This window comes from Colletotrichum orchidophilum (assembly GCF_001831195.1).
Source record: "Colletotrichum orchidophilum strain IMI 309357 chromosome Unknown Scaffold_54.1, whole genome shotgun sequence".
NCBI lineage: Eukaryota > Fungi > Ascomycota > Sordariomycetes > Glomerellales > Glomerellaceae > Colletotrichum > Colletotrichum orchidophilum.
Genome location: NW_019173010.1, coordinates 96,026 through 121,997, shown reverse-complemented (window position 1 = coordinate 121,997; position 25,972 = coordinate 96,026). Strand labels below are relative to the sequence as shown.

General features: G+C 52.0%; 9 protein-coding genes across 9 annotated transcripts; 4 read left to right on the top strand and 5 right to left on the bottom strand.

Annotated features, from left to right (window-relative positions):
* Positions 1-45: 45 nt before the first annotated feature.
* On the bottom strand, positions 46-2,163 carry CORC01_06943 (uncharacterized protein; the record flags this gene model as incomplete). Its single annotated transcript, XM_022618581.1, has 5 exons — positions 46-290; positions 354-921; positions 977-1,759; positions 1,989-2,008; positions 2,082-2,163. The coding sequence occupies 5 exons, from the start codon at positions 2,161-2,163 to the stop codon at positions 46-48; spliced, it is 1,698 nt and encodes a 565-aa protein (XP_022474891.1).
* Positions 2,164-2,840: 677 nt separating this feature from the next.
* CORC01_06942 (hexokinase) lies at positions 2,841-4,600 on the top strand (the record flags this gene model as incomplete). Its single annotated transcript, XM_022618580.1, has 2 exons — positions 2,841-2,970; positions 3,033-4,600. The coding sequence occupies 2 exons, from the start codon at positions 2,841-2,843 to the stop codon at positions 4,598-4,600; spliced, it is 1,698 nt and encodes a 565-aa protein (XP_022474890.1).
* A 528-nt stretch (positions 4,601-5,128) lies between these two features.
* Positions 5,129-6,566, top strand: CORC01_06941 (extracellular protein; the record flags this gene model as incomplete). The annotated part of the gene is made up of 3 exons (XM_022618579.1): positions 5,129-5,893; positions 6,012-6,039; positions 6,535-6,566. The coding sequence occupies 3 exons, from the start codon at positions 5,129-5,131 to the stop codon at positions 6,564-6,566; spliced, it is 825 nt and encodes a 274-aa protein (XP_022474889.1).
* A 2,095-nt stretch (positions 6,567-8,661) lies between these two features.
* Positions 8,662-9,940, bottom strand: CORC01_06940 (uncharacterized protein; the record flags this gene model as incomplete). Its single annotated transcript, XM_022618578.1, has 2 exons — positions 8,662-8,962; positions 9,015-9,940. 2 exons carry the CDS (start codon positions 9,938-9,940, stop codon positions 8,662-8,664), a joined length of 1,227 nt encoding a protein of 408 aa, XP_022474888.1.
* A 1,413-nt stretch (positions 9,941-11,353) lies between these two features.
* On the bottom strand, positions 11,354-13,222 carry CORC01_06939 (uncharacterized protein; the record flags this gene model as incomplete). Its single annotated transcript, XM_022618577.1, has 1 exon — positions 11,354-13,222. The coding sequence occupies one exon, from the start codon at positions 13,220-13,222 to the stop codon at positions 11,354-11,356; it is 1,869 nt and encodes a 622-aa protein (XP_022474887.1).
* Positions 13,223-15,489: 2,267 nt separating this feature from the next.
* CORC01_06938 (amidase) lies at positions 15,490-17,460 on the bottom strand (the record flags this gene model as incomplete). Its single annotated transcript, XM_022618576.1, has 1 exon — positions 15,490-17,460. The coding sequence occupies one exon, from the start codon at positions 17,458-17,460 to the stop codon at positions 15,490-15,492; it is 1,971 nt and encodes a 656-aa protein (XP_022474886.1).
* Positions 17,461-19,500: 2,040 nt separating this feature from the next.
* Positions 19,501-20,565, top strand: CORC01_06937 (NAD dependent epimerase/dehydratase; the record flags this gene model as incomplete). The annotated part of the gene is made up of 1 exon (XM_022618575.1): positions 19,501-20,565. One exon carries the CDS (start codon positions 19,501-19,503, stop codon positions 20,563-20,565), a length of 1,065 nt encoding a protein of 354 aa, XP_022474885.1.
* A 2,860-nt stretch (positions 20,566-23,425) lies between these two features.
* CORC01_06936 (uncharacterized protein) lies at positions 23,426-24,360 on the top strand (the record flags this gene model as incomplete). Its single annotated transcript, XM_022618574.1, has 3 exons — positions 23,426-23,558; positions 23,621-23,981; positions 24,036-24,360. 3 exons carry the CDS (start codon positions 23,426-23,428, stop codon positions 24,358-24,360), a joined length of 819 nt encoding a protein of 272 aa, XP_022474884.1.
* Positions 24,361-24,853: 493 nt separating this feature from the next.
* Positions 24,854-25,873, bottom strand: CORC01_06935 (alcohol dehydrogenase GroES-like domain-containing protein; the record flags this gene model as incomplete). The annotated part of the gene is made up of 1 exon (XM_022618573.1): positions 24,854-25,873. One exon carries the CDS (start codon positions 25,871-25,873, stop codon positions 24,854-24,856), a length of 1,020 nt encoding a protein of 339 aa, XP_022474883.1.
* Between the last annotated feature and the right edge of the window lie 99 nt (positions 25,874-25,972).

Below are 25,972 nucleotides of genomic sequence, written 5' to 3'. Positions count from 1 at the left end.
AAGACACTACCAGGCCACTGCGAGAAGACTGAATATATTAAAAGACTATCCCCCCTGATTCTCATATGACCAAAGCTCATAGCCTGCTTGCAGACTCGACTGGTCAAAGATGTACCACGAATTATCCAAGTTGCGAATCTCTTGCTCAAACACCTCTGCGTCTCCTGAAGCGGGTGTATGCAGCCCCTGAAGCTTCTGCTCAAGTCGCGTAGCCAGAATGCCTCGCAGGCTGGGCTTGGGCTCATGCATCTCCTTCAACTTTTGGAGATGGACTCCCACGTTCTCAAGATCTATCATTCATTTGATTAGCTGCAAACCCTTTTTCGTGGGTAAAAGAGGTTGGCACAACTCACCGTCGGGTTCTCCTACACCACCATCCACCCCTTGCAGTACAATGAGAGCAGCCCAGGTGATCATGACGAGATCCCAGTTGGACCATATCGAAGCATCACAAATCTGGAGTTTGACAGCCGCCCTCGCAGACACGAGCAGCTCGTGCTGCTCTTTCGGTGTCGTGTTGGAGAAGAGGTTGCAGCCTCGGGCCGGGTGATAGATGGACAGGACGAGGAGCCGGTGCAAAATGTACTGCCGGAACACAAGCTTCTTCTCGTGCTCCGACTCATAGTCCTTGTCGCTAAACTCGACGAGCCAGTCGTCCAACTGCCGTGCCCAGTCGCGGATGACTGCGCCGTCAACCCCGCTGAACGCAACGGACGATATTTGCGAGATGCTGGGCTCGCTTTCGAAACAGGACCATATTGTTGACAGCCCTCTGCCTGTGAAGTGAGTCAGGCCTGTATGCATCATTCTAGAGAGTCGGTATAGCTGGTCTTGTATTGGGATCTTGAGTCGCGGGAGGGGCGCTTCGATCGGTATCACTGGGCAGGAGAGGTGTATTGAGGCGTGCTCGAGATCGACAATCTACAGCATGTTAGAAAGGCGCAAGGGGTATGTGGAACCATCAATGTTGCCCTACCTGAAGGCCAGAGAACAGACGTTGCCATTCGCGAGATCGTTCATCCGTGTTGGAGGGGCAGTGCTCCAAGATGAGGCGGTAGGCCAGAGAAATCCAGACCCCCGTTTCTTTCACAACAGCTTCCCTCAGCAGGCCGGCAAGTATGATGCCCAAAACCGTCTGAAAGGCCCATTCTTCGGCCGAGGCTGGGTCATCGGGGGCTTGGCCGACCTCGCTTTGTGGTATGCACAGCTGGGAGATGGCGCTGCACAAGACGCTGAAGTAGTCTGGCGCCAAGACAGCGACCTCGGGCAGGCCTCGTATACTTGAGCAGTAGAGCATCGAGGCCAGCATGAGTGGTCTCGGCGACGAGAAGGTCTGCTTGGTGGGGAGAAAGTGAAGCCCTGGCATGGTTTCGTGGAAGCTGCGGGGCGTTAGACATGCCGGGACAACCACCGAGGGACAATGTAGCGAGCCACGGGGGCGGACATACGATAGCCATAGTCTTTTGATCATGGATTTCTCCCAAATGTTTGAGCTCACATTCGATGAACATGTTCTTCGCAAGACTGACACGGCGCTCCAGAGAGCGCCTAGGGAGGTTTCCCCAGGTGTCTCGGGTTCGACCGTTGGTATGTCTGGTGACGCAGGTGAGTCCGCTTCTTCCACATGGGTGAGAACTGGCAGACCCAAGTGGTCCTCGAGTCGCTTCAACCGAAGAAAGACAGACTTGTTTAGTGCGGGAACCTGCTCATTCGCCTGGATCAAAGATGCCAGCGAGAGACTCTCACGATGGGAAGCGGACTGCAGTAGTCGAATTTGTCAGACAAGACACGGATTGGGGAAAAGGAAAAACAAGATCGCGGGATAGTCGCCTACGTTGGCTCTGGGCACGAAGACGCATGGCACGCCTGCTCGGAGGCATCTTCGGCACGTGGACCCATTCTCAATTCTACATTTCATCTGGTATCATGGACGATTGGTCAGGCCATGGATCTTCTTCACAACAGGCCAATCCCCAGCCGACACATACCTTTTGCCTTCTGCAATTGACTTTTGGAGTTTGGACGTACCGTCAGCCTCTACAGTCGCATGCAACGAAGACGGAGTTCACCAATGTGCTTACCGCATGCCTTCCGGGCCTTGCTCGGGCCCGACTCGTCCGGCGCCTCGGCCGATGCCTTGTCCCTCATATGGTGAGCCGACATTATGAACAGGTTGTGCACTGACACGGACACGCGAGCGAGCGCGTTTCGAGTCCCACTCTATCAATTGCGACTATGGCGACAATTGCGACAATGCCGGTGTCTACGGCCTTGTCTCGGCCAGGTGCAAGCAAAAAAAAAAAAAACCACTGTTGCTTTCTTCGGCGGATACCCGGTGAAGCAGGTGGGATCGGGGGCAGAGTTTCGATTCACCGGTCGTACCGGGGAACCGGTCTTTTTGAAGATTTGAATTCGCGGGTGGTGACGGCAGGGCCTGGACCCGGCCCTTGATAGGCTGGGGGACTGTCATTGGAGGGATTTCTGGGCAATTTCAACAGGTCCACCGCGCCAGTCCGGTCCGGGTTCACCGGGCAGCGATCATGGTGGTAGAAGGTGCTCTCAAATCAGCCTGTGACTGCACCAACTGGAGTGTTCTTACAGCACATTCCCGATGAGATGACCTCCCATCTCCTTCCGAGAGGCGCTATTATTCTAGCGGTAGGAGTTGGTTCAAGTTCTGGCGTCAACGTTGTTCTTTAGCCGCCGAGGCCTGGATACTTGATCGGTAAACCACATCAACCTGCTGATAGGCGTTCGTTGGCACCCATGAATCTGACCTAGCCTTTCCACCCAACACTGCCCTCGACTAACATTGTATGTCGGTAGAGTGGTGATTCTCAATGTCTTTGGTTGAGTCTCAGCAAGAGAGGGCGGCGGAGTTGATGGCTCAGGCCCGAAAGATCGCACATGACTTCGATTTTCCAGCAGACCATGTTCGTCGCGCCACGACTCACTTCTTGAAGCAGCTCAGTAAGTCTAGTCGACGCTCAGCAACCTGTTGTGTTGGACCGCATGCTGATGATGTAAAACAGATGAGGGCCTTCGGGAAGATGGCACGTCAATGTGCCAGATCCCTTCCTTTGTAACCAAACTTCCCAATGGCTCTGAAAAGGGCGTCTGCTTGGCCATCGACCTTGGCGGTACCAATTTGAGGGTGTGCTCTGTTGAGTTACACGGAGACTCCACCTACTCCTTGACTCAGTCCAAAGCCGTGATCCCTAGACACCTGATGGCTGCACCGACTTACATGGATCTCTTCAGATTCATCGCCCTGCAGATGAAAGGGTTCCTCGAGAAACATCACCCATCAGACCTGGCCGTGTGGTCGCAGCTCCTGAAAGAAGGAGGCGCAATCACCGAGGCCGTACGCCAGAAGCACTACAAGAGCCTTGGCTTCACCTTTAGTTTCACGTTTGATCAACACGCCATCAACAAGGGAACATTAATGTACTGGACAAAATCGTTTGGTATCGCCGACGCAGTCGGTCGCGACCCTTGTGCCATGCTGCAGGAGGCCCTCGACGAGCAACACCTGCCTCTTTTGGTCACGGCTCTTGCGAATGATACCGTGGGGACTCTGGCGGCGCGGGCGTACACCTCTCCGGGACGTTCCAGCAACGTAGTAGGCGCAATTTTCGGCACCGGGACCAACGGAGCTTACATGGAGCGCATATCTCGCATCACGAAGCTGCATTCGCGCGCAGAGTTCTCGACATCGGACCCGGGCGCGATGATGGCACTGAATACGGAATGGGGCGGCTTCGACAACAAGCTGGAAGTGCTGCCTTCAACACGATTCGACCGCGACTTGGACCGCGACTCTGTCAACCCCGACGATCAGCATTTCGAGAAGCGCATATCCGGCATGTATCTTGGCGAGCTTCTCCGGCGGATACTAATAGATTTGTCGCAATCGAAACAGGGCCTCTTTGACTTCCAGGTTTCGGGCGATTCCTCGCTTTACACGCCGGACAGTATTGACAGCTCGCTATTGTCGGCAGTTGTCAAGGATAGAACCCAGACGCTCGAGAGTGCGCGCGAGGCGATAGCAAGAGTCCTCGGCGCCACAGACGTGTCGACCAACGATGCAGAAGCAATACGGATTCTTTCCGAAGCCATCGGCCGCAGATCAGCCAGGCTGTCTTCCGTTGCGATTGCTGGGGTCGCTCTCCAATCTGGACTGTTTGCCCCCAAGAGCGTCATTAAACCATTAGCGACGACGTCACGAGGCCTGGGAATCAACATTCTCAAGCCTCTCATCTATGGAGCGCGGAGTCTGTGGAACCTGCTTGCAAGTTGGCTCCACGTCAGGGTTTTATTCACGACTCCATCAAAGGCCTCATTCAGCGTCTTTTCGCGGCTCGGAGGGGTAGGCAGTGGTGAGGCAGAGACTGATGGCGAGGACATGGATGAAGTGGTCGATGTGGGTGTTGACGGTTCTTTGATTGAGCACTTTCCCAACTTTGAAGATCATCTACGGGAGGCTCTCAGGGAAATCCCAGAGATTGGTGCCGTGGGTGACAAGAGAATCAAGATTGGCATGGCGAGAGATGGTAGTGGAGTCGGGGCTGCGTTGATTGCTTGGGCGGCCAGGACATAGTTAATGAAGTCTACTTCGCCAAGGCACCGCAAGATGGACACTTTGTATATCAAAATGACAATACGCAAGTGACGGATCATCATTGCGATTTCATGAATGGGGATTTGCTTCCGTTCAGACTCAACGACTAAGCATGGTGGTGTACTGTCGCTTTAGCTCTTTTGCGAAAGAAGTATGATGCGGCTTTCAAAAGATGACTTGAAATGTTTATTCAGTATGAGGCAAGGTAATCGATTCAGTTGAGGTGAAATTTTATAGACCTCTGAAGCTCACCTGATTCACTAATAAGGTAGACTTTTCTATATGAAGTTCCTGAGAGATGATGGAATACTACTTGCCAAAGTCTTCATTCAACTGAGTATTATTTTGGCACCTGACGCAATTATCCATAACAGGAACCGATTCCTCAACGGTATTGAGTTTCAAGAAAAACCTGCTCTCAGACTTTCCCAACCTTTTCCGAATCGCACTATGCATAAACCATCTTGGCTTAGCCTCCTGTTTCTGGCCGGCAACAGCAATGCACACATGGCCATGACCAATCCGCCCCCGATCAAAGCCAAAGGAAACCCAAACACCTCCCCTGAGAACACCGACTTTAGCTACACAAATCCAATGTCGTCCAGTGGCTCGGACTTTCCCTGCAAGGGCTATTTGACCCTCCTGGGTACTCCAGAGGCGACGCCCGTCGACACGTGGAATGCTGGCGGCAGATACTCTGTCACCATCTCCGGCCAGGCCACGCACGCGGGTGGATCATGCCAAATCAGCGTCTCGGTAGACGGCGGCAATGTGTTCAAGGTGATTCGCAGCTACATTGGAGGCTGTCCACGTGGCGATGCTACCGAACTGGAGTTCAGACTGCCCATCGACACGCCGTCTTCTGACCAAGCGATTCTCGCCTGGACATGGTTCAATAATCTTGGGAATAGGGAGATGTATATGAACTGCGCCGTCATTCGCATTGCAGGGGGAGGGGGGAGGGGGGAAGAAGGCATAGGTGAGGGTTTCAGTGAAAGACCTGAGATCTTCCGAGCGAATGTGGGCAACGGGTGCAGGACAGAGGAGTCGAGAGATGTCATGATCCCGAACCCGGGGCCGGATGTAGAACTCAACAACCCCAATGCTGCTCCACCGATCGGTGACTGCGAACCCGGGCCGGGTGCGACAGGGAGGTCGGGATCGGGCTTGGGCTCCGGTGGCCAGGGAGGCCAAGGCCAAGGCCGCGGTGACGCAGGAACTTACAAACCTGGGAATGACTGGCCTGCTGGCTTCAACCCGAATTCCGGCAGGGTAGTTGCGAATGACCAGCTGCCAGGCCTCGTTTGCACTTGTTTGGCAGTCATTTCAGTCTGTTTGTGTTGGGATTGGTGGGTCGGCGGTCTAATAACATCAAATATCTTTGGTTAAGACGAGTGGTATGAAGCCGACGTTGGCATGTAGGTAGATAGATAGGTGTGCTGCATCAAAGGGAAACAAAGGCTTGTAGGTATTTCAATCAAACAGTTTAAAAGGAAATTTGTATTAAGTAGCAAGCTGGACTGACTTGAAAAGTCATTACGAATAAGTAAAACCAGTCAGTGCCAGGAGGAGATGGACAATTGAGTAAGAGGTCAAAAAGCTGAGGTCGTACCCGGGTTCGAACCGGGGTTGCCGGAAAGGTTCGATTTTGATGTTATCAAAATCCGGAGTGATAACCACTACACTATACAACCTTTGATGGAGGACGTGGGGGCCTGGCGTCGACTATAGTCTGCTTGCCACAGTTGTCCACAATTTTTCCTCTGATGAGTCATCAAGCCTCACAGAACAAGCGCCAATTGAAGGTTAATGTTAATGTGTGAAGGTTAAAGTGTAGTGTAGTGGGCTTGCCTGACATCTCGACCGATGACTATTTGACTCCAATCGCATCCGTCCTAACTCCTAACTCCTAGGGCTCTGGCTAGGAAAAGCCGACGACAGGTAAATGATGTGTTTCAGATCCCTGGCGATTCGCCATGCCTGCGAAATTGCTTCACGACAGGCGTGTTGCGCTTGACCGAATACGTGAGCCAGTCCGGCAAGGCAATTTCGGGACATTTACAACAATATCCGGCAGATGCCCTGCCAATTCGGCTTTCTGTGGGAGACATCGATAGCAAGACGTCGGCGGTCGCGCTGGATCACGACCCAGGTATCAAAAGTTTTTGATCACAATGCAGGTAATACGGATGCGTGCAGACATGTTGGTTTCCCCGCATAGAGACATTCCAAGCTGCTTGGCAATGTGACTCCCCGCATTTTACCCCAGAGTGAAAGACATTCTGGAGACATTCTTGGGATCTCCTAAGTCGTGAACCCGCGCCGTTACACACTTCCGACCCTAACCCTGCCTGGTCCCGGCCACAGTGGAGTGAAGAGAGTGATCTGCAAACAACTTGAATAGCCCAAGCGAGCTCAGCCAGATGCGGCATGACGTGGGATTGTTGGTGACATCCCGGGGATCTCTAGCCGAATGCCGGTCACATCTCCGTCCTCCGCGGGTGAGATATCCAAGTGTCTCAAGAGTCGACCAAGTGACTTCCTCCCCCGCGGTATCTGGCACACCCACGGAGACCTAGAACGCATTCGCAATGGGGTTTTTGAAGCAAAAAGATTCCTTGGTGTCAACTCATGCCGTTTTCAGCGAGGACAGCTGTAGCTCGTCAACGTACGAGATGATAGAGCCGAAACCGGTCATCTTACGCGGCAGCGTCAGCAACTACTCATCCTTCACTGCCGACGCTCGCGCGGCATGGCAGAAAGCCCTCTCGTGGTAAATCGCCAAGGACGGCGCCCGCTAGAATCGCAGCACGACCATCCTGGATAGCTGGGGCTCCACCCTCGTTGACATCATCGGCACGGACCGATCCCTCCTTCTTGACCTGGACGGCGATTTTTTCGCCACGCTGACGAGATCATGCGCTGGGAGGGGAACTGGGCCGAGTCTGGACCCCGCTGGCAGGGCGGATCTGGCTTCAGCATCCACGGTAATCGATCCCCATTGGCCAAGTGAACTATGGAATGGCGAGAATCAAGGCCCTTTTGAGCTTTTCTGTCTGCCTTGACGAGCGTTACGCTCTACAACTGCGCCATAAATGAGTACTTGAATAGCCCCTGTGTTGGGCATGTACTCGTTCTTCGAGCCCAGGACGGGCCAAAGCTTGGAGTGAGTAAGTTCCCAAGATGCTCATGACTGATGGTTGCCAAGGCCGGGCTATGTCCGGCCTCGATTGGATAGCTCAATTTGCCCGGGTAGCTAAGAGTCAGGGTTCCGACCTCTGCAGCCACGATGGCAATCTGCTTCTCAAAGGCGCAGAGTACATGGCAAAGTTCAAACTCAATGAAACCGTTCCATATGATCCAAGGCGGTACCGTTGTGAGGCCGTGCTCGTAAATGGGCTTTGGGCGACCATCTCCCGGGACAAGAGAGGTGTGACGGGCACGAACCCAATGTAGGACATATGTTTATTATCATTACGTTGTTAACAGAAACATGGAAGCGTCTTGGGTCACGAAAGCTAGACAGATTGTAGGGCCCGACGACCGTTTGACGAGCAATGATCATCTTAGTGGTGGGGGGCGGGGGCGGGGGCGGGGTTGACCTGGGCTTATTTAGCTATCTCTGGTACAAAATAGGGATTAGACTAGATTCAAAATAAGGCAAACCACTGTGCCAGAGTGACTTCCATGAACAAATCACCTACGAGAGGTAAGATATTCATAGCATGCATAGGCATGTGACATATGTGGATGCTAGGCAGAAGCCCAGCAGGGTTTTGGCCGTGTTGCCGGTGTGGTTGGTGCATAAGAAAGCCAATAATATCATCTGATATGGATGAAGATATCATTTGAGTATGAATAAGAAGTATAGGTTATGCGAATGACAGCCAAAAACGAGAGACAATGAAAAAGAAGTGAATAGGGTTGGCCGCTTGGCATCGAGAACAGTGGGACGGACATCTGGGCTGGGATAAAAGTCCATCCAGAAACTTTGTCAATCCCGAACAACAGCCCCGAGAAAGAGCAACTGTTCCCCAATCCTACTCCAACCTGTAAAGAAGGGTACCAAATCCCAGCTGATCGTAGCCGCCGCTTGTTGTGCCGTAGTCTCCACCACCTCCCTCGGCACCCCCAGCTTCTTCAACCACGTGGTCGCGCATCTGCTCGGTCCAAGAAGCATTAAGCCCTTTGATTACACCATAGTGGTTGTAGAGCAGCTCCCAGATAGGCCGAAGCCCGCCGCGGCCGGCTTCACCGATGTCCACAGCAGTGCCCATGCTGTTGGTGAACGTTGTAAAGGGAACGTCGAATCCGAGGTTGTACTTTGCGGCGTATTCCGACCTTGAACCTGTGTTAACGATGTGCTGCTCTTGGGATGGCGGACTTTGCTTACCCGGCCAAGATCCTGTTATCCAGATACGAGAATAAATCATCACCCTGATTGTAAGACTGCTGCGCAAAGACTCCCAATAAAGCAAAGTCCAACAGAGCGTGTCCTTGATCGCGCCCGGCCTCCTGGCCCTGGCCGAGGGTCTTGCCTAAGACTTCCTCTTCCAGCAACTCCCAGATGGCAATCTCAATGGCGCCATTACCAGCACCGTTCTTGAAGTAGTCGACAGCCTCTTTGTACATGGTTCTATTATCCGTCAAGATCCCGATAGCCTGCATTGTGCACATGTTGGCCAGGTCCCAGTTTGCCCAGTACACGTCGACAGGGGCGCCGTTGTGGTTGACCAAGAAGTTATGGTTCATGGGATAGAAGACCCTCTGCAGCATCTCGGCCATCGCCGACAAGCCGCCCCAAGCCTTCCATCCCCTCAGAATCTCAGCTGCGTTGGCGAGCTGGAAGCCGTAGATTCCGGACGCGAGGAACTTGTCTGAAGGGCCGTTAATATTCACGAGCGATTTGCTCCAGGCGTCGAGGATACGAGCCGACGCGTTAGCGTGGGCCTCGTTGCCGGTGATCTTCCAAGCGATGGCGTTGGTGTAGGCGGCGTGGGCATCGCGGTAGAGAGACGCGTAGTTTTCGGGGTTACACTCGTGGCCTGCGCCACCACGGCATACGGTTTCCTTGGGGTCGGGAGCGTAGGCTGTGTTGGCGCGGCTCTTGAGCTTGTTCCAACCGGTTGTCCATGGCTCCTTCTGGGCGTTGACGAAGCCTATGATGCGCTCAAAGTCTTTGCTGGTGTGAAGAAGGCCTGGATGTTTGAAAGGTTTGAAAGTCTTGGAGGAGTTCCCACAGAATGCGATGACTTCAGAAGCCCACAGGAAGGACCCCAGCAGAGTGATCAGTTGGGTTGAAAAAAGACTGAGGTTCATGCTGTCGTTTATAAGGCACTGAGACCAGCCCAGAATTACTGATAGAATATGAATCTGAAGGACCAAAGGAGTGATGGCTTCACCGAAAAGATGGAGTAGTGGGCAAGGAGATCATTCAGGATGTATATTCCCCGATCCCTGAACAAAGTCGAACCGTTTCGAGACTTGTTCTGAAATTTGACAGGAATTTAGTGCCCAAGTTTAGCGCTCCAATAGGTATGACACGCAATAGGCTAGCAGCTCAACTTTTGTTGCTAGCCCCCAGACTAGGCCTCGAGTGATCCTTGCACCCCGAGCCGAGATTTAAGGGGGGTGTTAGCTGGGACATAAGGTCTAATGTGTGGAGTTGGACAGAATGTCGACTCGTCGAGTAGCTTAGTTGCAGATCCCCAATATGGAGGGTGATAAGTTAGACATTTTTCGGAGATCATGAATCAATCTTGAGGATTAGTGGCTCAGAGCCTCTTCCAAGTGCGTTGGAGTTTTCGTATACCATTGCCGTCCATTTGATTATTGTCAATCAACCTATGGACTTATCAGATGTCTTGAGACAGAGATCTGTACTGCAGGCATTGGATCTAGCTAAATTTGTTTACAAATTTCCACAGCTTTGAGGTTTGCCTATTCTGATTCCGATTTCACGAAGAGCAACGCGAATCTCTTTCGGCCATCTGTTTGTAACTGAATACGAATATGAAGGGCTGGCCCACATATGTGAGCAACAGTGGCAACCATCTCACCTAAGCAAATGGGCTTTTTGCTCAATCTGAACGCTACATAGTATTCACCAAAAGGCACGTAAACAGAAGCTCCCGACTTGTAGCTTGGTTTCACTTAAGTAGTACGGGCCTGGGCCCGCAGTTAGGCATTCAGCCCGTAACAACATACCTTTTCCTCATCGTTCCTTTGCATTATGAGCCGGTAATTTGCCAACATTCTGCATTCTTTTGGTCGCCAATGATTGAATATCTTCAGTTTACCCACTCCACCCTGTCCTTTCTGATTGTTTCTCTTTCTTCCTTTGGAACAGACAGCAAACTTTACTTGATCAATATTTGCGCATGTAATGCCGACTGGACATTTCTTGATGGAAAATCTGCAGCCGGCCCAAGTGACTCAAGCAAAGGGGACAGAATTCTACGTGCAGAAGTGTCGCTTAGCGTAAGCAGTTGTACTCCAACTTTAAGATTTGGATAGAGATGCAGAAAGATCATAGAGACAACTTGACTAGCGAGAATTAATTTAAACCGAAGTCAAATTATGAAGGAGATTTCGAGACTCCAGATCATGAAAGAGGTACTGTGAAGAAGAACATTGTCAAAGCATTACTGCTCGTAAGTGCTGTGAGAATTGAGTATACCTGGTCCTGGCATAAAGAATCGAAGAGAGTCAAGGAAACTGTAGAAGAAGTATCTAATACTTGTACAAGCCAGAGCCAAGGAGTGCAGAAGGAGCCAGATGAGCTGCCGCAGAGTTCAAGGTTCCAAACTTTTCCAACACTGCTGAGAGTGTGTTGTGAGCCGGCTGAAGACCACCGTCCACCCACCCGCCAAGGAAAGAAGTGCAGTCGCTGTTGATGAGAACCTGCGTAGTCTGGGTCCGGTTAATTCTCTCCCAATCGTAGAAAAGAGACTCGATGCTAACATCTTGACCAGGGAATCCCAGAGAGAAAGCGCCGTACGAGTAGCGGTCAAGTGGCCAGTGAATGAGGTAAATATCGTCATCAGTGACAGGTTCCAGGAAACTAGCATACTCGGGGAACTGGGACTCTTGCATGATTCTGTCGATCTGGGTCTTCAACTCCGTGAGAAGCTCCTTGGGATCCGTAATCGCCGTCATCTGTAGGGAAAGATCCTCCCAGGCATAAGTGACGAGGACCATGCCGTAGTCGGGGTGTCCGTAGTCCAAAGTGTAGGTCTGGGGCAAGTTCGTGTCCGAAAGAATGACTCGTGGGAAATCAGCCCCCTGAGTTTCCCAGAACTTCTTGGTTCGGATGAAGAGCTTGGACGAGGCGGTCATGTGAAGATCGTTTATGGCTCTCTGAACTTCTGTTGGCATGATGGGGTCCTCAGTGGTCTCCGAGACCGGAGTGAAAGCGTAGTTCATAGCCCGGTTGCTAGTTCCGACGACGACAAGGTCATAGTCAACATTTGTGGAAACGCCTCCAGAAGTCTCTCTAACACCGACAGCAAGACCGCTGAGAGGATCGCCGCCACCACTAGTGACCTCGGCAACAGTCGAGAACTTGGTCTTGACACCCAGCTCAGTGGCCTTTTCCCAGATTGTTTGTGCAAGATCCCGAATACCGGCAGGCTGCAGGCCGGAGTCAGTGACCTTGGCAAAAACAGCTTGGTCTGACTCAAGGCCGTTGACGACTAGGCGGAACACGGAGTTGAAGCCGGCAGAGTAGACAGCGCCAAAGCCACCAGAACCAATGCCCAGGGTGCCGAAGCGCTGAAAGTCATCCTCGGTCCAGACTTCGCCGCCCGGAACGTCCCATTCGTGGCCATCGCCGAAAATGCGACGCAGGCCAGTGTAGAAGCTGTCATCGCCGAAAGTGTCCAGGTACTTCTGCCACTCTGGAACTGCAAGGTTACGAGTGGCTGTGTCGTTGGAGCTGAGCCAGGTCGTAAGCTGACTTCCTGCGGCCAAAGAGCTACTGCCGCCTGTCAAACCCTCTGAGATGAGCTGAATCCAGCCGTTCTTGACTCTCTCAAAACCGGTGGGAGCCGTGTTAGAGTCGGTCCAAGTAGTAGCTATGTCCTTGTAGAAGACAACGGTCGGAACCTTTCCGGGGTCGGGGAAGTTCTGAATGAAGGTGAAGTTGAATTCGTTGGCGTAGTAGTAAAGAAGATCTTCCGAGGGAGGGAAGCGCATGGCACCCATCTCTGCAACGTTGACCCCGTCAGCCGTAGGGAGGGAGCGCAGACGGCCTCCGACGCTCTCAGTTGCCTCAATCAAGGTGACATCAGCGCCCGCCTTGGCCAGGTTGAAGGCCAGAACTACGTTGGTGATTCCGGCTCCGACGAGACAAATAGAGAAGTTCGACGGCAGAGTGCCGAGAGGCTGGTTGATATCACCGGCAGCCTTGTTCCACTCAGAGTAGATGAGCTGAGGAGTGTCAACCCAGGCTTGAGGACGAGCCTTCTGCTCGGTAGCGCCAGAGGATTGCCTGTGAGCCAGACGAGATCCAGAAGTGCTGCCAATGGGAGAGAAAGGAGTGCGCTTGTCGGTGGAAGCCATAGAGGCATCTCGGCTCTTGAAGTTGAAAGAAGGAAGCATTTTGAAGGGCGTGTGTTATTGAGTTGCTGGGACTCCTTTGAATGAGAGTGTTCTGAGAAAGACTGTGAGAGCGATGGCCTTCGAAAAAGTACGGCCAATACATGTAGGAGGGAAATGCCCTCTACTTATACATCGTGAAAATCATATCAAGCTCCGGACTTAACACAACAGACGAGAGTGCGGACGGAATTGCCGGCCCAAACGCCGGCAATGTGTGTCTCTGTTTCGGTTGCCAGAAGTATCGTCGGCATGCTTTTGCCACCAGCGTGCGCCTTGAGTTGCAACATTGTCTACATCGCCATCCGAAAGCAAAGTCTTGGCCTTCATTTCTTGGCCGTTTAACTTCCACTCCAGAAAAACGTGACAGTCTCTCAACATTGTCATTTTTCTGCCCAGGGAGGCTGAATCCTGGGTCACTCGTGGCTTGAGAGACAATATTGAAACTGGGACTACCGCGAGTCATTCCATCATTGTAGCTAATGGACCATTCTTTGAGGGATAGGTCTATTGTTTCTCAAGGAATTTCGACTACCGGGATATTGGGGTCCGGAGTCTCTGAAACGCTAGTAGATTTCTCTCCTTTTATTTCCCACTGTTAAATGGACAGAGCGTCAGGGCATAAGTTTATGATTTCTTTGCTTGCGATGCTATGGATCTTGAATAACTCGGGATCACTAGGTCATGGAGACAAGACTACAAACATCAAGAAAAGATCATCCTGATCCCTACGTAATGAGTGGAATGTTAGATGTACGATTCAATTAGAATCTGATCAAATAGCACTGGCTTGCGATTTTGGGAACTCTGCGAGCTTTGGAAAATTCGGTAATTAACAACGGCAATGATGATTCCACCTTGAACTTTGCCAGCTTATAATATTTCTTGACAGCCCAACCTTACGATACTCTGAGCGCTGGGATCGGTGAAGGTAGTAGTAGAGTATGAAAGTTCTCAACATATTTGGTTGAACATACGACGAAGCTCGATCCCCGGACTCTGCCCCCTTCTCTTCGATCGAACACCCCCCCCCTGGCTCGTGTCAACTCCTGATTTATTGCCTCTTTTTCACTGTGAGCAAGCAACAGAGTATGATCCCGAAGCGAGCGGGGCACACCCACAATCTAGGGGTATGGCGATTACGAGGCGGTTGCTTGTTTGCACACAGACTCCGAGCAACTAGCATAGAGTTGTGGATGAGATCCAGAATAGGGAATTACGCCGAGCTGTCAGATAACCATGTCTAGTGGGACCTATATCCGGGAAGAGCCGCTGCGGACCACCGACAACTTACTATATACAAGGGCACCATGTGCGTGCGAGAATAATAACGAATAGAAGAGCGGGCCCGCCTTCCACCTTCCCGGATGCGCGGGCGAGTTGCTTTAACGATTGGAGGGCGGTTGATGGGGGGCTGGCTTTGAAGAATGTTCAGTGCCTAATATGAAAGGTCAATACCTTTTCGTGTCATGCTCGTGCATATTGAATCTTGTAGGGACCCCGGAGCCGAAGCCAAGAGCAACAGCTTCCGCACTTGAGCGATTAACCCAGTGAGGCAATTAAATGCGCCTTGCCCCTGTCCACTTTCTAGCCTCAGAAGTCCATCGGATCATCTCATCCTTGCACCCGTATTGAGAGACTTTCAGATGATTTAAGCTTGCACAGAAGTGAAAATGTAACAAGACATAAATTATGGCCGGTTAGACATTCGATTATGGCTAATGATAGATCTTGAGTTCAGGTTTCGTAAATTGGATATGGCTCTTGTTGCGATGGGAACCAATGAGGTACTCGACCTCCCGCGGCTAGCCATTTCGAGCAATCCGAGGACATCTAGAGATCAGATGCCAGCTGTCGATGTCTCTACAACCAGAACCATAACGCAGAGCCTGAAAGACCAAGGACAAAACTTATTAAGCTCATTTTTATTACTTGTTCAATGCCTCTTAGAATACACGCAATATCGGTACAAGATCTCAATGGCTGGATGTTTTCAAGGCGACTTGGTTTCCAGGTGATTTTTAGCACAAGAAGAAGATGGAAAAGACAAATTTGCAATTCTAAAGCTCTTACAGAGGTTTTAGTGGACAGCTGAATGATTTAATTTAAACCGTATTCAACAGACTCAGTGATGCTAAGAAACATTGGCTGTATATAAGAAACAGCCGCTCCGAAAACGGTGTTGATATTGAACATCTCGGCCTCTTAAGGAACATACTCAAGTACAGTCAAAAACAATTCTATAGAGCTATCTTTGAGTGAAGTTGAGGCTAAGTGGAAAAAGGCTGCTTTCCTGTCAAGACAGTCTTCAAGATGCCCTTGTCGGCCAACTCATTCACCAAGTTGAAGAGAACAAAGTCGCAACCCCTCTTGGCGACAAGGTTGACAGTGACGGGCATAATCTCTTGCTGGAAAGTGACATTGCTGAAGTAAGAGACCTGGCCGATGGGGATAGTGTAGTCTGCATCGCCAAAGTATGAAGCCACAGTCGACCCAGCTTGAGGAGATGTAGGGCTCACGGGGTTCGTGGAGCCCGGGTCGCTGTTTAGGTCTTGGGAGCGGAATGTAGGAATCCCGCCAGTTCCGACATCATAGACAAAAATGGCCTCGGAACAGGATGTGTCGGTGGAGAAGAGGACTTTTTCGTGCCAGAGAGCCGCATCGCGGGTCCGGTTCGTCATTGCTGCCTTGTAAACGTTGTCGTCGACGGTCGTGGAGTGGAACGCGCCGCGGTATGGCTCGTCAAGGGGCGGAAAATCTGGAGCGTATTTTGCCAGGAGGGGCTGGGCAGTCTCTGTAATCAAATCATGTGTCCACAGAACGAGCAAATCTCCGAGTACTTGCGCGATGGGTCTCCCTGTCGCGCTCTCGATCGTCTCAGTCAAGTTGAACTGCTCCACAGTGGCGCCTAGCGCTGCCGATGCGTCGCTCAAGAACTTCTGAAGAATGGTCTCGGCGGCGGGGTTCTGTAGCGGGAGATGGTCGACCGGGTACAGAATTCGCTTAGGGAACGTACGATCGTCGGGAACCGAGAGAGTAGGCAAACCGTTCAACGACGTGTCCTGGTGGAGTGAGGGGTCGTACCACGCCTTCACAAACGTGGCCCATTTGACTGGGTCGCGACAGATGACGCCGGCAGTATCGGCGTTGAATGCATTGGTGATGATATTCTCCATGAGAATCATTCCTTGTGAAGGCCTGTTGCCATAGGTGCCAGAGAATGCGGCCGGCTGTCGGACGGACAGACCAGTATCGGTGGCGACGGCATAGTCCAGCCAGTCGTAAGCGGCAATAGAGCAGCCCGCTCCCGAAGACGAGCCTGCGCAACTCAAGAAAGTGTCTCCGCGAGGATTGCGAGGGTAAAAGGCATCATTCCAGTTCCAGGGACTCTGAGGTGAGGCGAACTGGGCAGTCTTCTGTTTGCCGACGACAACTCCGCCGAGATCGATAATTTGCTGGAGCGCGGGCGCGGTCTTGCTTGCCACATCATTGACTGCAGCATAGGCTCTGCTGCCGGCAGTTGTTTGGATTCCCTCGAGATCATAGATGTCCTTTACGGCAACACGCTGACCGGCCAATGGCCTGGTGTCTTCCGTACTGTAAAATCTTGAGGGGACAGGAATCATCGGGTATCCCCAGTCGGCTTTCGACTGCGTGGATGCCTTGTAGCCGCCATTGGACTCGTACGTGCCAGTCACGAAGGTTCTGTACGTGTCAACGTACATGAGAAGAACCTTGCTGAGATAAAGGCTGTCCCCATCTGTGATTGCAAACAGAGGACAGGGAATAAGCGTAGAGTTGCCGCACGTAGATGGCCCGTCACCACTACCGTAGATGATGTTGGATCCGAGACCTTCTAGATAACTGATGACTGAGTCATCGAGGTCATCGGAACTGCTTGCGCTGACAAGAACATTGCCAAGAAATCCCTGGATAAGGACATCATCCTTTGCGAAGGAATCGTTGATGACTTGTTGCAGCTCATCCCCGGTGGTGGTGGCAGAGAGAGCCGAGATATAAGTGAGTGGCCCTTGGGAAGGGTCCAGTACACACGGAACAGTGAAAACAGGATCCGAAGTCACAGCAAGATACTGGCTATTTTCAATGAGGAAGACTTGATCTTGAGTGTCTGACACGAAGGTGGATTGGAAAAGAGTGCCATTCAAAGGCGTAAGAGCTTTTGCTACCTTGAGGTAGAGTGCTATAATGCAGAACGAGAGAAGGAAGGCTGGGAGCTTCATGATTGCTTCGATGGTTGTTAAGATGATTTGAAAATGAGTCCCCTTGAGAGCGACTTCACAATCTCTTTATACCAGTCCATAGATATTAATGGCCTTTGCAATTGTGCTATTATGGAGCTTACCGTGCTACCTGGAAAATCGCTGCTCGTGGTAACTGGGATTACTTCTCAGGAAATTTCCAAAGCTTCGAAATTGTGACAGCAAAAAAGCCTCGGTTTCACAAAGGTAAACAGGGTCAGGAGTGGCGTGGCTTGAGCAACCGCCATGCATACACGCAGCATAAATGGGTATGTTACGCTCATCATCTTTGAATTGAGGGAATTGTTACCTTTCGAACGCCCTGTTCAGTTTGGTTCCACATCATTCGTCCTGGTCGGGTACCGCGGTAGAATTTCCAATCTCAACTTAGTGCTCTTGTCATTTGTGGAATCAGGGCTTTCATACTTGTGGCTACTTAAGCATTACGAGGTTCTACTAGTTTGGAAGGTGACAGGTCGAAATGAATAACTGAGCTTCATACGTCCTTCACAAGAGTTCTGGTTCAAGGCCACAACTTGAGTCGCAATGTGCCCACCTGCCCGCAAGGATGACTCGCTCCAATGTTTGGACTCTATACGGATGTTAGGGACCAAGATGAAATGGGCTCCGTGCAGAATAAACCACGTGGAGTCCCCTCCATTCCAAGGACTTGATGGTATTCGTTTAGATCAACTCGTGAGCTAATCTATCAAGATTAATTAAGCACAAAGACGCGCGCGCTCTTGGCTCAAATGTACGTAAGAGCACCACGTGCGTACTAGAATGACAATGGGATTGCGCCGAGCTGTCAAAATAACCCTGTCTAGTGGAGACTTCGGGAGGGACCGCAAGGGACCGCTGCAGGTTAGGCGCACCCCTCGACGCTTACGTGGAAGGGGCGAAGCACTTTAATCTGCCCATAGACTATAATCAACCGTAGAGAAACTCCATTCTCCGGTGCCAAGGGAGGGAGCGGGAAGTGGCATGTTGCCGGATGTCACCTACTCAATTACACTTTTTTGCGAGCTCTTGGCTGAAATAATATATGACAGAAATAACTGAGAGGCGGTAAATGCGGTAAAGGGGTTATTCTTGTACAGGGGAGGGAATGGCCGAGTCTACGCTCCAGATAGGTCCTCCTTGGCCGTTCCCGGTGAGAAAAACCGGAGCTCGGTGAATAACCCCGGCGAAACTCCGATTATATTCGGCCGAGTTGACGGAAGACGGCCCCAAAAACGGTTGAGTCGGACCCGATCCGGAATCACAAATCAGAGTATGGAATATGCAAACTTCCAGTTTGCAAAGACAGCATTTTGATCAGCCAAATCGGAAAATCTAAATCTCCTTGCTAGCAGAAAACAACGGGGTTTTACAGCGGACTGAAATAGCCACTGTTAGCCGCGCCGCCATTTCTTTGCTCCGTGCTTAGCAATCAGTCATACGTTCTCTAACGTTATCAGCCACTGATGCCAACGCAAGGGTGACCCATTTCTTGACGACGGAAGCGCTGCGGATTGAATCAACCACAGCCAATTGCGAATCGACTGAAGCGATTGACATCCTAGGTGCATGAACCCATCCGCTGCATTGTAGCCATGCTGAGAGGCTCAACACATCAGTTGTCCTTTAAATGACCCGCGAAGATACACCGGACCACATTGGACGCTAAGATAAAGATCGGAGACCGACGGACCAAAAACGACTTCCTTCGGCGACGGGTTGTACCCGACTCAATGAGAGCGGCGCAATACAAAATTTCACTGGAGAGATCGGATTCCTATTATGACAAAGGAGTATTTCAGTCGGCCGCGAGTTACCCCGTTTTAAGCCACTGATCTCGCCGGCTCGCCGCTAACCATTTTCCGCTCCCCCTGCTACATGATCCACAGACCCAATCGAGGGATTCTGCATGGTCTACCTATCGAGAAACGTCAGTATAAAAAAGGACGGCTACAAACGTAAAGCAGACGGAGCATACAAACGGCGAGAAGAAAAGCATCAAAATCAAATCACTCAATCAATATGGCACCTAAAAATGTTTTTATCACCGGAGCAAACGGCTACATCGGCAACGCCGTGGCTCGGTCCTTTGTCGCAGCAGGATGGACCACCTATGGCCTTGTAAGGTCTCTTTCGGCGGCTGCAACTCTTGCGCAAGAAGAAATCATCCCTGTACTTGGAGCCATCGACGACGTTGAGGCGCACGCCAACATTCAGAGCCACGTCCCGGCAAACCTCGATGCCATCATCTCGACGACGGAGAACATAATGGACTACATCCCACACTATCAAAATACCATTCAACTGCTTCGTACTCTCGGAGCCGCGAGCCTGTCTGCCGGCACAAAACCAATCGTCATCTTCACTTCCGGATGCAAGGACTACGGCGTGGGTCCGCATTTCCATGGAGCGCCGGATCTGGCCCCGCACACGGAGGAGTCCCCCATCGGGACGATCCCGCTCCTCGCCAACCGGGCCACATACGCGCAAAAGATTTTTGACCACGCCGACGTCTTCACCCCGGTCCTTGTCAGACCTACCAACGTCTACGGTCGTGCCTCTAGCTTCTACCAAGCCTTCTTCATCGTTGCTTCAAAGGCGGCTGCCGAGGGCAAGCCGATCGTCCTGCCCGCTCCCCCCAACACGATCCTTCATGCCCTTCATGTCGACGACTGCGGCGATGCTTATGTTGCCATTGCTTCCCACCCGAACCGAAACGAAGTCGGGGGCCAGTCATACAACATCTCGGCCCAGCGATACGAGACGCTCGACGAGGTGGCGCAGGCTCTGGTCAAAGAGTATCAAATTAAGGACGGGCTGAAGTACGTTGATGCGGCGGATGTGACGGATGGGGAGGATAACTGGCCGCCGGGAATTATCAACTTTCCTCAGTGGACGGACTCTACCAAGTTGACAAAGCTGACGGGATGGAAACATCGTCGCCCCTTATTCAGCGAGTCTATCCACGTTTACCGCCTGGCATATGAGGCCACCAAGGCGGCTGGGCATGAGAACATTCAAAAAGTTGGCGGGCTTTTGGAGGCTTGGACCAAGAACAAGGCGATCTTCACTCCTGAAAAGAAATGAGCAGGGGATGTTACCTAACACAGGGCGCACATTCATTCTTGAAAGCTAGGATTCAGCCCTGTTCTGCTATTCGCCAGCAAAAGGGGATTCGATCGCTTCAGAGGTTTTGCGTTGCCAGATAGGAATTTGAATTCAGAAGCGTTTGGTAATTGAAAAACGAAGTAGAATTCTCCGCTCCATACCTAAGATAACTCTCATCGTGGAATTTCCATAGAAAGTGATCAAGGGTCTGAGTAGGGGAGAAACTTCAACGATAAGTGCATGGCTGGCAACTCTGATGAGTCAAATATTCAATGACTGTACAGTATCTGAACATTTCGACTCCGACTTCATCATCAGGGTGGATGATCCCCAATCCATTGTTGCAAAACCATCCGTAATTTCAATCTCACGGCTCTAGTACGGTTTGTAAGCGGTTATTGTCATCGTGTGGCAACTGAATAGAAACTTCACTAAAAACATAGAAGAGAAACATCTTTGTGCTGTATAATGCGTAAAGGCGAGTCATGTAGGACCACTAATCGAATGCTTGTTTGCATCTGAGGACGGATGCTCATGCTCCCGGCTAATAGTCTCCACCCCTTCCCTTTCTGACGGCAGAATGAGCAGATATTCATCGCAGATACTCAGGAGTTGAGATGAAATAAGATGTGGCATGGCTGAAATGCGTCTGGAGATAGGTGCAAAACTTTAAGCCAGACGTCACAGTTTAACTGAATGGAGAAGCTTCAACCCCACTGCCCGGCTATGCGACACTCTCTGCTTCGTGTCGAAGTATATCGCGCTCAGTATGCGCGGTCCTCGCAAAGCCCCGGCAGCCAATACCCGTCTGGATCGCGCGGCATGCGAATTGCACCGCACCGTGGCGGTGAAGTACTACGAGCAATGGCAATCCCAGCTCCCAGGGATGCTGAGAGTTGCAAGGAAAAGGCGTTTCAATCATTGGTCAGCAATACTCATCAATATAGTTAAGCTCTGAGATTTCGTCACATTGGTGTATGTGAAAGCGAGGATAGAAGCTTTTGGAGACAGGGCCATCATCAACGGATTGCGATCGAAATACAGACCAAGGAGCAAAATAATCAGCGACAAGGACGCAATGCATCCATCTATGAGCGCTGCACTCTTTCCTGGGCACTGGCGTAGATAGATGCCGGGATGAACGTTTGCATCTCTGCAGTAGCTCGTGGTTTGGCACTTGAGGCGGGCCACACCAACAGCTCCAGGGATGGGGGTTAGAGATCGGATCGCACCGGAAGCAGAATGCCTGATCCAAGCAATGGAGGAGTCCGCCAGCTTACAATCCACACGTCTCATTCTGTTGTGATTCGTCCTTGCACCTTTCCTCGAGTTGGAGAATAGGTTCATGCGCCAGGGCTGAACTCCGGACGTCTAGCAAACGCATCCAGGGGCCCCTCGTCATCCAAAAGCATGAACTTCGGCATCGAGGAAACAAAGGCCGAGCGATGAGAATCCGAGCCTCAACGAAGTCCGATCGGTTCACGTTGGCTTGGCAAGTCAAGAGAAGTGGGGCTGATGAGATGGCGCGAGAGTCCGAAAGGTGAGATGGCAGCTCCGCCGAACAAACGTTTTGAAATCATCAGCGCAAAGCCTTCCTTGGCCGTTGACAGGCCATTGCAACTGAGAAGCGAGGAAATATCGTCGACGCGGCCCTTTGTGGTTGCAACAGCACTGAGCGTGTAAAAAAAAAAGCAGAACAACTGATGCGGTCTGGTATGAGCGTCGATGGTTCAGAGGTGTCTGCTTGGAGTCCTGTAAATGTTTGTTCGATTCTTGATGAGGGGAGCCGCAGAGATTTCAGCACGGCCGAAGCGCGCGCTCTAATCGGAACAAAGCCGAGTTTAAGAGTTCTTCGTCTCACCTTGTCGTCGTTTCGTCGACCGTTGCGGCCTGACTAAGCGGATGGATATCGAGGGCCTCGTCCCGCCGTGCCGACTGTTACTGCTGAACCGTTGACACGCCCTGAAGGATGTCAAAGCCTATCCTACTGACAAGCCATGACAAAGCCGTCGCAAAAGTTCAAGAGTGGAGCAGAAACCCGTGGGCTGCCCGTCACAGAGAGTCCGAAGACGACATGTCAACGGTGAACGGGGTGACCTGAAGGCGAGATGAAACATGGAAAGTTGCCAAATGGCGCCCCCTACCGGCTCCATACGCCCACTTTGGCTCCACTTACATCTCAACTCGGAAACGCAGACTTACGCCATCCCATGATCCTGATGGGGAGAAGGGACGGTGACGATCCAATCGACATGATCTTCCGCTAGATCGCCCCCCTCCCTGTGAGGCTCTGAGTTCCCAAAGAGGTATCGTCTTCGAAAGCCTCAAACCATCACGGAACATTATCAGACAACTTGGCAGCATGAGCCTGAACGATGTCCAGCATCGCCTGTTGAGCTTTGAACGAGCGCGTCTTGGACTGTCCATGTGCAGGAGTGTCTTGAACCTTCGCATTCTGCACCCCCTCCTTCACCTCCGCTGTCTCTCGGCACTTCATCATGAATAGTAAGCCCCCGAAAGCCCCGGGCAAGAGTTCCTCTTTCTGTCTTGGCTTTGCGGGTATTCCGATGGCAAATATGAACTAGAGCCGGCGCTAATCTAATTCAAAATTTAGACTTACTCGAGCTTTTACTTCTGTCTCCATTTCTACTCCTTCCTTCTTTTTTTCCCTTTCAGACAAAATCCCCCTCCTAGCGAGGACCAGCCGTGATTTCTGTCGTGATCGGCATTTACAGTCATTTACGCATTTTTAATCAAACGGGGGAATTCACTGCTGAGCAGTGTTCATCTCATTCATTTCTAGAATCTTACTTTCTATACTTTTCTTTCACCGCCCATCATGAGAGTCACATCGGCGTGGGCCCTCCTGGCAGCAACCGCGGTCACCGCGATGCCTCAACCAATTTCCAAGAGAGACCCTTTCCCACCGGACGGTACTATTGTAGGCGGCGTTCCCTCACGCCCATTCAGCAGTACGTTTTCCTCCTCCCTCTTCACGTCCTACTTCGAAAACGTGCCTAACCGCAAATCACAGTCAGAAGACAAGCCGCCGCACCGCCAGCGACAACCCCTCAAGGCAATCAACTCATTCCGGTGGTGGTAGGAGGAGCGCAGAATACCTTTGTCCCCAACCTGATACAGGCTCAGGTCGGCGACGTGATTCAGTTCCAGTTCAGCAACGGCAACCATACCGTGACGCAGAGCGCCGAGGGCGCCGCGTGCCAGCCTCTCCAAGCCCAGGTTCCCACGGCGATCCACAGCGGCCATGTGCCCTTCAAGGACGGACAGGCCATGGTTGGGACCTTCAACATGCCGATTACGAGTGCCGACCCGATGTTTCTCTACTGCGCCACGGGTCCTCATTGCCAACAAGGACAGGTCTTGGTCATCAACCCGTAAGTCATCATTGGTACGCCGTCAGAAAATTCAGCGCTGACCGTCATGAACAGAACCAACGTGAACCAAGTCATCCAATACTCGAAGCTATCCGCAGCCGCGAAGGCAAACGTCGACGGTACTACAGTTAGCGGCGGCGCCGCGGGACAGATTCCTCTGGCGAATGCGGCATTTGTCCCGGCACCGGCCAAGGGAGCTGGCGGTGGTGGTCCTCCTGCAGGAGGTGCTCCTCCAGCTGCGGCGCCGCCTGCTCCGGCTGCACCGGCTGCGCCGTCTGCGTCGCCTACAACGCCTCCCATGAACCCGGCTCCGATGCCTGCGGCGCCACCCCCAGCTGAGGCACCCGCTGCCCCTGCCCCTCAGCCTCCGATTTCATAAGCTTCTGGTGTATGACGGGAATCAGGAGGTTCTGTACCGGCGATAAGCATCCTTTATTTCAAAGAGCGAGCAAACACGTGCGGAAGACCCTTACGCTTGGTTGCCGTTGTGGGGGATGTGCCAAAGTCGCGTTTTTGTTGATAAAGGGAGGTGTAATCCACGTGTATGTAATAACAGTCTTGAACATGCTATTGCCGTTCGCGGCGGGGGTTTTCAACGTTGATTGATGTTGGTTTATGAAAATATGGCAAGACGCAGGACGGCAGCTGTGTTGCTGAGACCGAGAACCACAAACAATACAACAAATAAATCAACGAAGCAAACCACATAATGTCGACAAAAAACTGCTGAAAAAGACACTTTGTGATTATACTGGTTACTACGGCGTTCATGATACCCCGCATTCCTGGGCATCTATCTTCATAGTCCAAGATCCATCCAACGGTCAGTTCCGGGAATTCATTTACTCTTCATTGACCTTGATCGCGCGTCCTCAGGGCTCCACGACGACCTTCGACCCACTGACTCCCTTGAACAACACGTCGACGGCCTTGTTCAGACCACCCAGTCCGCCATCAATCGTCTGAGATGGCAATCCAATAATCTTATCCGCAGCGATGGCCTGAGTAAAGTAGGTACCAAACGACCAGGCCAACAGCTCCGCATTCTTCTTCTCAGCAAGCGGCGCAGACCAACCGGCGAATTTGACAGCCACACCCTTGGGGGAGTCCGCCCCCTCGGGAAGAGGCAACAATCCGTACACAGTACCTCCACCTTGCGCAGCCACGACTGCGGTGGTGATCTCGAACGTAGGCTTGAGTGAGATGGAGTCTAGCACATATTCGTACGGTCCCTGAGCAACCAATTCCTTGACGACCGCATCGGGGGATTGAGTGTGATCGACGACGTGAACGGCACCCAACTTGGCAACGAAGTCCTTGTGTCGCGGCGACGTCGTGGTGACGACGTCGAATCCGGACTGGATCGCGTACTGCGTCGCAAAACTTCCAAAGCTCGACGTGCCGCCGTAGATCAAGATCTTCTTGCCCTTGGAAGGCAGCTTGCCGACGGGATCGGGCTTCTCCAGGCCCAGGTGCTCGTTGAACAGGCCGACAATGGTGGTGAAGTTGCCCAACAGACCGACGGGAGTGTGGAGGTTGATGCTGCTGGGTACCTTGATTGCGGTGACGTCGAGAGCCACGACGTGCTTCTGGAAGGCGCTGTACTTGTTTCCGGTTGCTCCGCCCGTCTTGACGGCCGCTACCTTGTCGCCGACTTTGAAACTGGTGACGTCGGAGCCGACGGCCGCCACGGTGCCTCCGTATGACGAGCCGTGGATGGCCGGGTACGGGACGGGGAAGATGGCGAGCTTTGCAATCTTGGCGTCGAGGGGGTTGAGGGCGATGAGCTCGTTCTTGATGAGAATCTCATGGGGGCCGGGCTGCTCAGTGGTGACGTCTTGCACCGTGAGCGGTGCTTTGGGTTCGAGTTGGACCGCGGCGGAGTGAGACATGATGGAGATCGGATGGTGGATTGGAGGCTTGTGATGTTGGAGAAGTAGGTAGTCAATGACTTGTTGATCTGATAAGCAAGTGAAAAAAAGGTCTAATAT